A 14517-nucleotide genomic window follows, 5' to 3' on the forward strand; every position below is an offset into this window, starting at 1 on the left:
CATGCATGTTTATGATCCTAAATGAATAAAAAGTCATGTGCAACATAATATAAGGGTATTTTTCACATTCATACATGTGCAAACACTCTCTCATATTGTTTTCTCACCTGCAGACTCTGACAGCAATTTAGACACTGATTCTGATGATGATGATGGTAAAGATGAAGAGATGGACACAGATTCAGAAATGGACAGAACGCCACTCAAACTCACCAAATCTTCAGCGTCTATACTTGACTCCTCCCACAGCACTAGCCCCGCCCCTCTCAATCTACAGGTTCATAAAACGCCTGCCACAGCAATTGTGACCAGCTCTGGGAATTCAGCCAATCGCAGCCCAGCTTTGTCGTCTTACAGTGTGGCCACACCCCCAGGTATTTCAACAATTACGAAAGTGTTTTTTTACTATATTTAAATGAAATAATGTGGTATCATATATATCGGCTTTATATTGGCCATACAACATCCTTATCAGTCGACCACTACATTTCTACTAAAACAGCAAGTGTATGTTTCTTGTGTTTATATATTTGCGAATCTGCCATGTTTCTAGGGAAAAGGAGAAGAGTCACAGATGAATGTGCCCTGCGGAAACCTCTAGAATATGGGTGAGTCTTGACTTTCCAGCCATTTCATGTTACCCTTATTGTCTTTTTTTTGGTGATATCAAACATTTGCATGTATATTAATATCATTTTTGGCCCAGAGCATACAAGTTTTCTTCTAATTATGCTACTGTGTGTCAGAGCAATGCACTATACAGTTTTCTACAGTTTGAAGAGAATCTTTGAGAAAGTTAGTGATAGTCAGCATGTTATCAGCTTCTATTAACAGAAATGCATCTGGTTTAATGACACAGACATTTGAAGGACACTCTATCGCCCCCTTAAGTACAGAGGTTTGTTATTGCACCAGTAATGCAAGAATACATATGAAGTACATACAACCGGACTGAATAAAGGTGCAGTAGTGACTAGTGAGTAGTGCTATTTTAGTAACTTTTTTTTATTTGTTGCCAGGTATGCTAAAGTTACTTGTAAAAAAAACACAAAGCAGCCACCTGAGGGAGCTATATATTTATGAATAAAATCAGATTTATTTGGATTTATTTTTTTTATTTCTTTTAGCATATCAGTATTTATCTGGCATAAAAACAATGAGATTCTGAATAAAAACATTATTAATAATATAAATAGAAAAAAATGCCTTTTAAATATTTATTTATTTTTATATTTTATGATATTTAAATATTAAACATTACATTTAATACTTGAATTGCTAAATTTCTGCTAAAATATATTAAAATACTCTTAATATTCAGTAATAGTATTAATTTGACTTTACCGACAATATTGGATGAGAACAAACTTGAATTGAACTGAATTGAATCAGCACTGAGCTGAACAATAACACTATAGTTTTCTGTAGAGCTGCTTTTTTAGTTAAATTGAGTTTCATAATTTGATCAACTTTGCACTTTACATTATTTATCTAAACTGAATAAACACTGAACTGAATGTGACTTGATTTGATTAAATGCAAATAATAAAACACCCTAATTTGTTTAACTGTGTTGAAAACAGTGATGGACAGCAGCATTTAAAGCGAAATGTCTTTTCGAATAGAACAAATAAACAATGGTTGGACAAACTTGGCCAGTTTTAGTGGAAATCAGCCTACAAATGGCTTACTTACAGTTGTCTCATTTATGCATGAATTCACTTTGTCTTGAGCATGAAATGAAAACTCTTTCTGTTCTCAGATGGCAGAGGGAGACGCGCATCACGAACATGTCTGGACGTTTGCGTGGAGAGGTGGCATATTACACTCCATGCGGCAGAAAGCTCAGACAGTGTCCTGATGTCGTCAAGGCAAGAGATGATCACTTTAAAACTTGTGTTGGTGTTTAATGACTGATGCTCCTGCCGTTCTGTTGATCTTACGCGCTCACTCCTCACAGTATCTGACCAGAAACGGGATAAGCGACATTACACGTGATCATTTTAGCTTCAGTGCTAAAATAAAGGTTGGTGACTTCTATGAAGCCAGAGATGGACCGCAGGTAATTTCTTCAGTTGTACTGGTCTCTGATTCATGTCCGTCAAGTCAAACAGGCCTTGTACAGGCTGAACAAATGTGATTAATTTGCTGTGTGGGAAGTAACATTCTAGTGTATATCTTTGGTGTTAAAATGTATTGTGATTTTTTCTTTTAAAATATTAAATGATTATATAGTAATAAGGATTATGATAATTTTAGATATATTATTGTTATTATTTTGTTACTTCTAATACTACTGATAATATAATAAAATAATGTAATAATAAAAATAATCATATAATAATAATAGTAAAATTAATATTATTTGTTTACTAAAACATTTTTTGTGCCATGTTGGTGTGTTTTGATTAAATATTCAATTATTTAATAAAATAACCAATTGAAGCAACAATAACAAATAATTTTAGATATTATTATTATTATGCTGTTACTGCTACTCGTACCACTACTAATGATAATAAGAATAATTTAGTTTTTACTAAAATTAATATTTATTTTTCTAAACAATGGTGTTAGTGTGTTTTGTTTAAATATTAAATTATCTAATAAAAACCCATTTAAGCAACAACAATAATAAATAATTTTTGATATTATTATTATTATTATTATAAACTATTATTAATATTACTACTTAACTACTTCTATCAATAATAATAATAATAATTATTATTATTATTTTACTTTTTGTGAAAAATAATAATTTATTGTCTAAACACTGTTGTTGTCTTCAGGGGTTACAGTGGTGCTTACTGAAGGAAGAGGAAGTCGTTCCTCGTATCTTAGCGATGGAAGGTCGTCGGGGTCGTCTCAAGACTTTTGACCCCGCTGGCTCTCGCAGGAAAAGCAGAGCGCCTGACGAGAGTGAAGCTGATGCTGTCAGCAGCTCTGAAGCCAAACTACTGCGCAGACTGGAGGCCCAGGGTACCAAAACAAGACACACATGCACACGTGTCTTATCTGTTTTAGCAAAGATGTGAAGATTTTAGAGCGTTTGAAAAGATTTAGTTCACCCAAAATGACAAATTCTGTCTTTTTTGAAGAATCTTCACATTAGATGTTTTAATTTCTTCTCTATACAAGGTTTCTGTAGGTCTTAAAAAGTATTAATTTGCTCTTTCACAAATTAAGAGTCTTAAATTGATAGTCATGGTGTTAAATGTTGCATGCATTGCCAAAACTATAATAAAAAATAATTTAATGTTTGAATATAATTGAAAAATTTGAGTTAATATATTTGTCAGTATTTTTGTTTTGTTTTACAATAACATTTTTAAACATCCTTAAATTTACTTGGAAGATGAAGACACAAAGTCTTGTTTTTTTTTTTGGGGGGGGGGGGGATTGAACAAAATTAAGTTTATGCTTTAACCGAGAGTAAATATCTGTCAATGAGGAATGAACTTGTTTCCCCTTTGAATTAACTTGATTTGTTTTGTGAGTCCATTGGCAGATATGTGTCAGTTTTTATCATAAATTAATTTCTTTTTAAAAACTTTCTCTTGCACTTATCTTGATGTAAAAATTGTTAGACACTTGCACTGCAAAACAAGACCGAAATACTGAGGAAGAACATCAATTTGTTCCTTAGTATATGAAACCATGTCTTCTTTTTACATTTATCACCAATACAAAAAAGTATTTTTTTTCCCCTATTGGTGATAAATGTATAATAAAATGTAAAAAGAAGACTGCTTTTGTGAGTGCAGATCATGGTTTCATATACGAAGTAATTTAATAGACTGACGCACCAAAATAAAAGATCAAGTGACAGAAGAGTGCGGTGCAAACGGCTTTGTGGGACTTCTATTTGTTCCTGAAATATTCATTAATCGGCTTTAAAAAGGTCTTCAATTTACCTTCATAAAACTTGCAGAAAGCCTGTCAGTAGTTGTAATTGCTGTACATTAAATGAGCTCTAAAGCTCTTATTTATCTGTCAGAAATCGCGCGGCAGGCGGCTCAGATGAAGCTGATGCGTAAGCTGGAGAAGCAGGCGCTGACGCGAGCGGCTAAAGAGGCCAGGAGACAGCAAGGTGAGCTGGAGTCTCATTTTGTTTTTGATTTCTAATACACTTGCTAAACCTGCTCACCATTTCCTATGAACTTTCAGCAATCATGGCGGCTGAAGAGCGGCGGCAACACAAGGAACAGATGAAGATTCTGAAACAGCAGGTTAGAAACGTCCATGTTTTCTCACATTTACATTTTACATTTATTCATTTAGCTGACGCTTTTATCCAAAGCGACTTACAATTGCTATATATGTCAGAGGTCGCACGCCTCTGGAGCAACTAGGGGTTAAGTGTCTTGCTCAGGGACACATTGGTGTCTCACAGTGGATTCGAACCCGGGTCTCTCACACCAAAGGCATGCGTCTTATCCATTGCGCCACCACCACCCCATTTTCTCATGGCGTTTCCTGTTGACCTGTAGTTTGTGTTTGTGCATGCATTGCTGCTTTTGACTCTTCAGATCAGCCTTTACCTTTATGGGTTTTTGCATGTCATCAGTGAAAACCCAGACCACAGCTCATTCTTTCTCATTCCTGCTTTGTTTCACAGGAGAAGTTCAAGAGAATCCAGCAGGTCCGTTTAGAGAAGGAACTCCGTGCTCAGCAGATTTTGGAGGTACTTGTATGTAAAAATTTAAACGCTTATACACTGTACAGTGAAAATAATATAAATATAATATGTGTAAATATAATAAAGTGTAAAATTTTCTACATGCAGCAATAGTTTAATAAACATTAATGGAAATTCTACAAGCTTTGTCATCAGTTTTGATAACTGTACTGTTATTTTGAAGTGTGGGAAGTTTTGGAAGTACTTATGAATGAATGAATGAATAAATACATCAAAAATATATATATATTTATATTACTTGTTTAAACCTTAAATACAGTACAATCAAATACTTGAAAATAGTACAATTATAAATGATAAATTATCTACATGCAAAACTAAGTTTAATTTAAGAAAATATTTGAAATGTGATGGAAAAGCTGCCAACTTTTAATAAGGCCCTTGCTATTAATTTAAAGTGTGGGAAATGGCATTAATTAAAAAAAGAAGCGTGTCTGTCACTCCTGGAATGACACAGTTTTGTCTTCAGTCACAGGCAATCACTCTGAAATTGAACAAATATTCCTCTTTAAGTGTCCATATTAATCTTTAACATGTAAGGACAAACAGTTAGCATTATGACCATATTTCAAATTGACACTGTTACTTAATCAAAACTAACTGCTTTTATTGTATATTACTTATATTATATTAAACATTGTAAGTCTGTTTGGTTTGAATGATGTTTCCTCTACTTGGGGGGAAAAAAACAATCCCTTTTAATAAAAAAATAAATATGGAACATCCATCAAATATTATTAGATGTCTGAAAAGAATATAATTTTATCACATTTGAAGAGATATAAATTTATCACATCTTTAGTTCATACTGTACTAAGCATTCAAATATTTACTGGTCAAGTTAAATAACTTGTCAAATATTTTAAGGTATAATAATGTATTCATTTATCTGTCAAATATGTTTGTGCCAACAGGCTAAAAGAAAAAAGAAAGAAGAGGCTGCGAATGCAAAAATACTAGAAGCTGAAAAACGAATAAAGGTTTGTTGTCTTTTTTTTGTGGCATTTGATTTACTGAATTATTTACAATGAGCAGTTTATCTCAATGTCTGATTCACCGTCTCTTCTTGCTATATATTTCATATGTTTACTAAAAACAATGAACCCACCAAGAGTAAAGTCAGACATTGGGACAGAAATGCACCATGTGAGTGATTTGATTTGACAGATAACAGCAATAATTGTTACAATTGAGCTATTATTCAGGTTAAATAATTCAGGTGAAATATTTGATGACACACATTTTATGTGTGTTTTATATGGTTAGAAACATTATAGGATGCAAAAAATATGACCTAATAAAAAGAAATCAGAAACTGGACTAGTGCACATTTTTATAACCATTTTTCTGTGAGAGATTGAGTGAGACCTGAGACGGCAGCGGTACTCCATTTCTCATTTTACATTAACACTCTTGTGCCCCTCGACTATACGCCTGTCAATCAAAACCCAGGCATTTCAATATACCACGGAAATAAATGGAGAAAATCCTATCTGTTTATGACATCCCTCCATCTGCATCTCTTTCTCTCTCCCATCTCAGTAATGGAAAGAAGGGAATATTTGCGAGTTTTGATTTATTTTTATCTTTGTCTGAAGGAGAAGGAGCTGCGCAGACAGCAGGCCATCATCCTGAAGCACCAGGTATGAGCAGACGTCTTCAAATCTCCTTCACAAACAGTATTTCACTGAATAATGCCTCAGATCTCTGCTGCTTTTATTCTTTCATGTGATTACTTCAAAGAAATAGTTTAGCCAAAGTCATTATTATTATTGTAAGAATGATCTTGTTTTTGGCTCAGCTATTCCTCTAAATGTATTCTGGTTAATCATCTACTGTGGAGTTGCTCAATAAGGTTGTATGCATTGATTTATTTACTCATTTTTGTTCTTGCCTTTGCCAACTCTCACTGGCAGGAGTTGGAGAGACATAGAGTAGATATGGTATGGGTATGTTTACTTTTCCACATCTAACACATTGTAAAATGCTTGTGATTTGGGTGTTTTGCTCTTGACTGCTTTGACTGCGCTCGCATTTCTCCTGCATGACGCCCTGCATCTGCTTTCATCTGCCTGCCGAAGGAGACAGAAATGGGCTCTTCTCTGAAACCTAGTGAGCTGCCTATGTGGGAAGCATTTTTATCATAGAGACAGTCCTGAAAAACATATTCCTTTTAAGATATCTACTGGCCAAATTCTAAGACTGCATCACGTATACTGTTTATAGAGAAAGCAATCCCATAATGCATTGCAAGAAGAATGCATTGAAGAATCCATCAAAGATGGCAGACAAAATTAGACAAATTATAGTTAACTATAAATGTTGTTTTAGTGTAATTTATATGCTATTTTAATATTTATTGATATTTTGAATTGGCTTTTATTTTTATATTTCCAGTTTTAATTTTATTTTTAGTAATTGTAAATTTGTCATTATTATTTTATTTTATTTTTTTTATTAAATATTATTCATTTGTTTTTGTTTTAATATTTTACTTTCAAAATTCTTAGTTTCATTTAAGTTTAATTTTACCTGATAGTTGTGTTTTTATTGATATTTTATAAGTAAATTAGAGGGCCATTTGTTTATTGACATGCAGGACTTGTATGAAGGACTTGATTGCGATGTAGAGGGCTTCATTTCATTTAGGGTGCTCCCTTAAAAGGCAGCTCACTGTTTTGGAACAGAGCTGGAATCTGTTAACAGATATCAGTCACAATATTTCCGTCTGTCTTGGTGGAAACTTGATTGTGTCCACGCAGCTTCATATCATCAAGCCTTCAACACAATATCATAAACATTCATTCTGATTCTTGCTTGTTTTTCATTTGCGTGGCCTCTAGAGTTTGTGATCTTTGAGAACATCCAGCCCCTGAAGTGTACATGTTGAATTTAATAAAACAATTTCCTACAAAGCTTTAAAGTGCATCTCAGCAGCTGAAACCGTTTTCCAATTGGATTATTGTTTATGTTTTGAAGTCTGTTATTTCTTGCATGTTTAAATATTGTTATACTGAAGTTTAGAGATTTTCTGTGGACTCGTTCTCATCTCTCTCGTCTTCTCCTGTCTGTCCTGCACTAAAGACACATAGAAACCTGATGGTTAATATGTAACCCTTCATCCAGATGTTTAGGAAGAGGAGGACTGAGTCGTGCTGGTTAACAGATCTGTTGTAGTTCTGCAGACTCTCAGCTCTTAACCTGCTGAAGCTTCACTAAATCTTCATGCTTCTGCAATTTTGTCATTTTGCAGTATACAATGCATGTTTTGATTTTTTTTAGTTTTTGTTCTTTCTTTTATTCTGTCTAAAATTTAGTTTGATTCTCATTTGCTTTATTTCATTCTTTGTTCTGTTTCATTTTGTTTCTCTTTTATTTGATGTTTTGCTAATTTTGTGCTTAGTTTATTCTTTTTATTCTTTTTTTAAAGTTTTTTTTTTTCTTTTTTGTTTTTATTCTCTTTTATTTCTTGTTTTTTGTTTGTTTTTCCTATTTGTTCTTTTTTGTTTTCATTTTTCTTTAATTTGTTTTTAATTTTTTTTTATGCTTTCATTTTTGCTTTCTCGTTTCTTTCATTCATTGTTTAATGTTTTTAATTGTTTTGTTTTCTTTTGTCTCTTTATTTATTGTATATTTTGTTCACTCAGTTTTTTCTTTCATACATTTTTTTTTAATCCTTTCTTTCTTGTATTTGCTTTCTCTTTTCTGTTTTATTTTTGTGTTCTTTAGACTTTTTTTTTAATATTTTTATTTGTTTTTGTATACTTTTTGCCTCATTTTGTTTATTCTTGCTTTCATATTGTTTTTATATTTTTTTATTTTTGTAATTAATTTTTTGTTAATTTGCTCATTTGTTAGCATCTTTTGTCTGTTCTTTTGTTCTTTCCTGTGTAGTTTTGTTTCTTTCATTCTCTCAGTTCTGTCTCTGATGTCAGATGTTTGTTGTTGTAGGAGCGGGAGAGACGTCGGCAGCATGTGATGTTGATGAAGGCGATAGAGGCCAGGAAGAAAGCTGAGGTGTGTTATACAGCTCCTTTTATCATTTCATCATTCTCTTTTCCTCCTTTCATCTCCTCTTATTCTCCATCTCCTCATCTCTCCTTGAGTGCGTCTGTCCTCCTCTGATCCTTCATCTATTCAGTCATAGAGACTATGAATGAGTAGATCAGTCTTATTGGCACACAAGGTTTGACAAATCTTCTTAAATGTTTCCGCAGGAGAAAGAGCGACTGAAACGGGAGAAAAGAGATGAGAAACGACTGAACAAGGAGCGCAAACTGGAGCTCAGACGGCTAGAGCTGGAGATGGTCAAAGAGCTGAACAAACCCAATGAAGACATGTGTCTGTCAGACCACAAGGTGAATTACAGCAGCCACTGAATCCTTTTTACGCAGAAACAAATATAAAGATTAAGTGCATCATTTCTGTGCAATTAGTGGCACCAAACGAAATTGCAAAATTTTCTAATCAATCTGACTTAGGGTTTCCCTGTATACTCTCAACCAAATGTCTTTGCTCAAACATTCAGCAAAACTGTAAAATTGTGAAGTTAATTTTAAAATAACTCTTTTCTATGTGAATATGTTATAATGTAATTTATAAAAGATTTCTATTATAAGCAGCAAAAAGGTTTTCTACATTGATAATAATAACCATTATCAGTAATTTAGCACCAATAATAATCAATTCAAATCAGATCAAATTCAATTAGAATTATAGATTGATTTCTGAAGTATCATGTGACACTGAAGACTGGAGTGATAATGCTGAAAATTCAGCTTTGCATCACAGAAATAAAATACATTTTAAAATATATTCACATAGAAACAGCTATTTTACATTTACATTTAGTCATTTAGCAGACGCTTTAATCCAAAGCGACTTACAAATTGAGGACATTAGAAGGAATCAAAACCAACAAAAGAGCAACAACATGCAAGTGCTATTACAAGTGTTGGTTAGCCTAACGCAGTACACGTAGAAAGGTTTTTATTTTTTATAAGAAACAAGTAGATAGAATAGAAAAAAGAAAGCTAGTGTTAGTTTTGCAAGAAAAGCTAGCAGTTAGAGAATAAATATGCAATTGATAGAGGGTCAAATCTGTGGGTGTTTTTTAATAAATAAAAAGACATAGATCAAATAAAATTAGAATAGAGAGTGCTAGAGTTAGAGGGTCAAATAAAGATGGAAGAGATGTGTTTTTAGCCGTTAAGGATTCAGCTGCTCGGATTGAGTTTGGCAGGTCATTCCAACAGTTAATGAAAAATTCTGTGAAAGTGATTTTGTGCCTCTTTGGGCACAATAATGCGTCGTTCACTTGCAGAACGCAAACTTCTAGATGGCACATAAGTCTGAAGTTATGAATTTAGGTAAAGGGGTGCAGAGCCAGTGGTGGTTTTGTAGGCAAACATTAATGCCTTGAATTTAATGCGAGAAGCTATTGGTAGCCAGTGCAAATTGATGAATAGAGGTGTGACGTGCATTCTTTTCGGCTCATTAAATCTTGTAGCGGCATTTTTGGATTAATTGTAGAGGTTTGATGGAATTGGCTGGAAGACCTGCCAAGAGAGCATTGCAATAGTCAAGTCTGCACAGAACAAGAGCATGAACAAGGAGTTGTGTAGCATGTTCCGAGAGAAAGGGCCTGATCTTCTTAATATTGTATAATGCAAATCTGCTGGACCGGGCAGTTTTAGCAATGTGGTCTGAGAAATTCAGCTTATCATCAATCACAACTCCAAGGTTTCTGGCTGTTTTTGAAGTAGTTATGGTTGATGAGCCTAACTGGACGGTGAAATTGTGATGAAGTGATGGGTTAGCTGAAACTACAAGCAGTTCTGTCTTTGCTAGGTTCAGTTGAAGGTGATGGTTCTTCATCTAGCAAGAAATGAAAAGCCATGTTTCTGAATGACAGAACCTAGTGATGCCATGTAGACAGAAAAAATAAGTGGTCCAAGAACTGAGCCCTGAGGCACCCCAGTAGCTAGATGTTGCAACTTGGATACCTCACCTCTCCAAGATACCTTGAAGGACCTATCAGAGAGGTAAGACTCAAACCACTGGAGTACGGTTCCTGAGATGCCCTTTCTCAATAGGGTTGACAGGAGGATCTGGTGGTTGACCGTATCAAAAGCAGCAGACAGATCCAGAAAAATAAGTAATGAAGAGTTGGAAGCCGCTCTTGCAAGTCTTAGGGCTTCAACAACTGAGAGCAAGGCAGTTTCGGTCGAATGTCCACTTCTGAAGCCAGATTGGTTACTGTCCAGGAGGTTGTTCTGTGTGAATTTTAAATTGTAATAATATTTCACAATTTTTGCTGTAATTTTAATCAAATAAATGCAGCCTCGGTGAGCAGTAGAGACTTCTTTTAAAAATCTTAATTATCCCAAACGTTTGATCGGCAGTGTATATGACAATCAAATATCCCAAAATTCACACGCCTAGCAACATAAGAACCACCTAGACGTAGTAGCAACCACATACACATAATAGCCACATAACCATCCGTTAGTGAATTCAATCAAGAATAGCAGTTTAGTGTGTAAGTGTGTTTCTCTCTATGTGCAGCCTCTGCCAGCGCTGTCACGGATAGCGGGTCTGCTGTTGCCGGGAGGCTGTTTCTCAGACTGTCTTATGGTCATGCAGTTCCTGCGCTGTTTTGGAAAGGTCCTGGGGTTTGATCTCAGCACTGACGTGCCATCACTCGGCGTGCTGCAGGCAGGGCTGCTGAATGTGGGCGACAGCATTGGCTTCATCCAGGACCTGCTGGTGCGCATGCTGTCTGCTGCTGTTTGTGACCCAGGACTCCCTGCAGGACACAGGGTGAGACCCTGATAATTTGAACATTCACTTCAGTGGTATGAGATGACTTGATGCTTTCAACTGATTTCCTACTGAACTCTCACCAACCAACGACTCTGGATAAATTGAGAAACGCAATTTTTATTTTTTTGTCAAATAGAGATCACGATTCTTCCATGATTCTGAACTAAACTAAATAATGTGCGACAAAATATAGCTGCAGTCTATTTAAAAGTTTAATTAATTTGAATTAATTATTAAACATTTTAATATATATGTATTTAAAATATAATATATTTAATACACAAGATTATGAAAAAGTGGTTTGAATGAACGATTCAATGGCTCACTCAAAAATGCATCACTTGTTTCATTACTGGATGAATCAGCGTTATTGAACAAATCTCTTGAATTAATGATTCTGTGACGACATACATTTTTTAACAGTCTCACTTTTTGCCACCTAGGGGCGAAACAATACAATCGACACATGTTATTTGAAGCGCCACTTACTTTCAAAATGGGATTTGCTCTATCTTGATCGCCACTAGACATCAATGTTTATATCTGAACTATAAATCCTTGCTTTTTCACGCCGCAAATGCTCGCCCCTGGTGTGAATAGCCCCATAGGGATCTATTGATTTAATTCAAAACCCTCATTGCGCCACATTTTTGCATTCAGTGTAAAAAGGTCTTAACTTTCATCCCAGTATTTCTGTGATAATATGAATGACTGTAAGACAGAAATAATACTGTGTAGCTGAAAAGACCGTTTGTGAAGCTGTTTGTTGCCCAAACATGGTAACTGATCTCTGTGTGTCAGCGGCAGCTTTGGAATGGAAATATTGATATTTTATTTGTAAAACATAATACTTTTTTCACTTATTTCAGTTAATCTCATAAAACTTGCTAGCTATTCCAGTAGTAGTACTGACAGAGTCGTGTAAACATGCCTGAAGACACGAAAAGCAGAGGAACAGACAAACCTTAATTGAGTGAATCATTTACGCTGGAACCGATTGATTCAAATTCGTGACTCCAATCATTCATTTTAAGCTATTCAAAAGAGCCATTTATTTAAGAATTTCAACATCGCTTGTAAGTTTAGTGATGTGTGAAACAGAGCTTTTCGAAACACTGAATCAGTTTGCCTCACAAAATTTAGAAACGCTCCAACCAGATCGTGAATCATTAAATCAGATCGGGACTTTGATTCAGAACAGGACTTCAAAAATTGTATTTATTTGATTCAGATCATCGTAAATCATTTTGATTTGGATAAGAAGTCTCAATCTAAGTGTCAAAGTAAAGCAGTAATTAGTGGTTATTTTTATATTTACTTGTATTTTATTTTTACAAAGAAAGGAAAATTGCCTGAAAAGCAAAGTGGTAATTGATTTGTCGATAAACATGATCTCATATTTTGTCATTTTATTTATTTTTCTCATTTGAATGTCCTAAAATCAGCACAGAATGTGTAAAAGTCTGTAGATTCTGTCTGATCCTAGAGTATTCCCTCATGCTCCATTCCTGCTGCTCTTCTTCAATTGAATATCTCCAATAAAGAGGAAGAATTCAGTTCAGCCCCTCAGCAGATTCTCTGCACTAATCTTGCATGCGTTCACGATCTTAATAAAAAGCCTCTTGCCCGCCTTAAGAAATTCCTAAATTAAACGATTTAGCCTTTAGATTATCACGATTATTCAGTTCTCTTTGAACGTATTAACTCGCTGCCTTTGTCACATTGAATTCCTCATTGCGTCGCTCTGTTCTTTTGTTTGGATGTTTTGAACACTACAGGCAAAGACGGCTCTGGGAGACCATGTGACTAACGTCGGCCTGAACAGGGACAATGTGTCCGAGGTGCTGCAGATCTATATGGAAGCTCACTGTGGACAGACTGAACTGGCGCCGCTGGCTGAGAGCTTGAAGACCAAAGCTTTCCAGGCCCACACGCCGTCTCAGAAAGCCTCCATACTGGCCTTCCTGGTCAATGAGCTGTCCTGCAGCAAGAGTGTGGTCAGGTGCGCTCATCTCACTTCATTAGCTCTGCATGCTTACAGTGGAAAGTAGAAAAAACTAGAGCCATGCACTAGAGAATGGACCAGGCAAAATGTCCATAAAAACTGTGCAATGGCAGAAATATATATATACTTTAAGGTCACTTTTTATGCATTTTGTATTTTGCATTTCATTTATTATTTAATATTGCTATTTTTGAAATATAATTAATCTGCAAAAAAGTAAACGCCAAAGGGAGTTGAACAGATAACACTCGACTGAAATGCCTAGTTTGTAGTCCTGCCATTATTTGTGACTTTGATAAATCATGTTATACATTTGCATAATGCCTGCCCACTGGCTGCTTTGACATGCCCTCAAAGAATAGTAGCGTAAGTGATTTTGCCATGTCACCTTTTTTCGTAGCGAGGGGGAAAAAAACGATACATGGGGGCAATACATTTCTCGTATTAATGTTTTCTAGCAGACCCCAAAAATAAAATTAAAACAAGAAGAAATTTTGAATATTTCAAAATTATACATATTAAAGTGCCTATGTTATGCTCATTTGCAAGTGTAAATTAGCATAATATAGGCACTGTAATATCTTGTTTTAACCACAAACCTCCACAAATTTAAAAGTTTTTGGTAATTAAAAAAAAATATTTTGTTTAATTTTACTCCCAGGTAAATGTGACTTGTTTTAAGGATTTTTTTATACAGTGTATACAGTCGTTACATTACAATAACCATATATATATATATATATATATATATATTATATACATACTTGCATACATGCATATGTGTATGTATTACATTTAATGTAAGATTTTACTCATACCACCCAAGGTGTTTAGAAATTTCAGTGTGTTTCATGCTCAAGATTTACATTTTCTTTGTCGTCTTTGTACAGTGAGATCGACAAAAGCATTGACAATATGACTAACCTGCGACGAGACAAATGGGTGATCGAGGGGAACCTACGGAAGTAAGACAGTTGTTTACACT

At 34.7% G+C, this 14517-nt stretch overlaps 1 protein-coding gene across 1 annotated transcript in view; it reads left to right on the forward strand.

The window, feature by feature from the left end:
* Positions 1–557: 557 nt before the first annotated feature.
* The window catches only part of LOC306876811 (bromodomain adjacent to zinc finger domain protein 2B-like), a 31156-nt gene continuing 17196 nt past the window's right edge, over positions 558–14517 (forward strand). The window contains exons 1-15 of the mRNA XM_079428222.1: positions 558–608; positions 1763–1871; positions 1961–2062; positions 2793–2982; positions 4001–4093; positions 4171–4232; positions 4622–4687; positions 5617–5682; positions 6301–6345; positions 6619–6645; positions 8654–8719; positions 8920–9060; positions 11270–11524; positions 13306–13529; positions 14423–14497. Coding sequence (XP_079284348.1) covers positions 1791–1871; positions 1961–2062; positions 2793–2982; positions 4001–4093; positions 4171–4232; positions 4622–4687; positions 5617–5682; positions 6301–6345; positions 6619–6645; positions 8654–8719; positions 8920–9060; positions 11270–11524; positions 13306–13529; positions 14423–14497 — 1493 coding nt within the window. The 5' untranslated portion in view covers positions 558–608; positions 1763–1790. The remainder of the gene's footprint in view (positions 609–1762; positions 1872–1960; positions 2063–2792; positions 2983–4000; positions 4094–4170; positions 4233–4621; positions 4688–5616; positions 5683–6300; positions 6346–6618; positions 6646–8653; positions 8720–8919; positions 9061–11269; positions 11525–13305; positions 13530–14422; positions 14498–14517) is intronic.

The sequence above is a fragment of the Barbus barbus genome (assembly GCF_936440315.1).
Source record: "Barbus barbus genome assembly, chromosome: 11".
NCBI classification, from domain to species: Eukaryota; Metazoa; Chordata; class Actinopteri; order Cypriniformes; family Cyprinidae; genus Barbus; species Barbus barbus.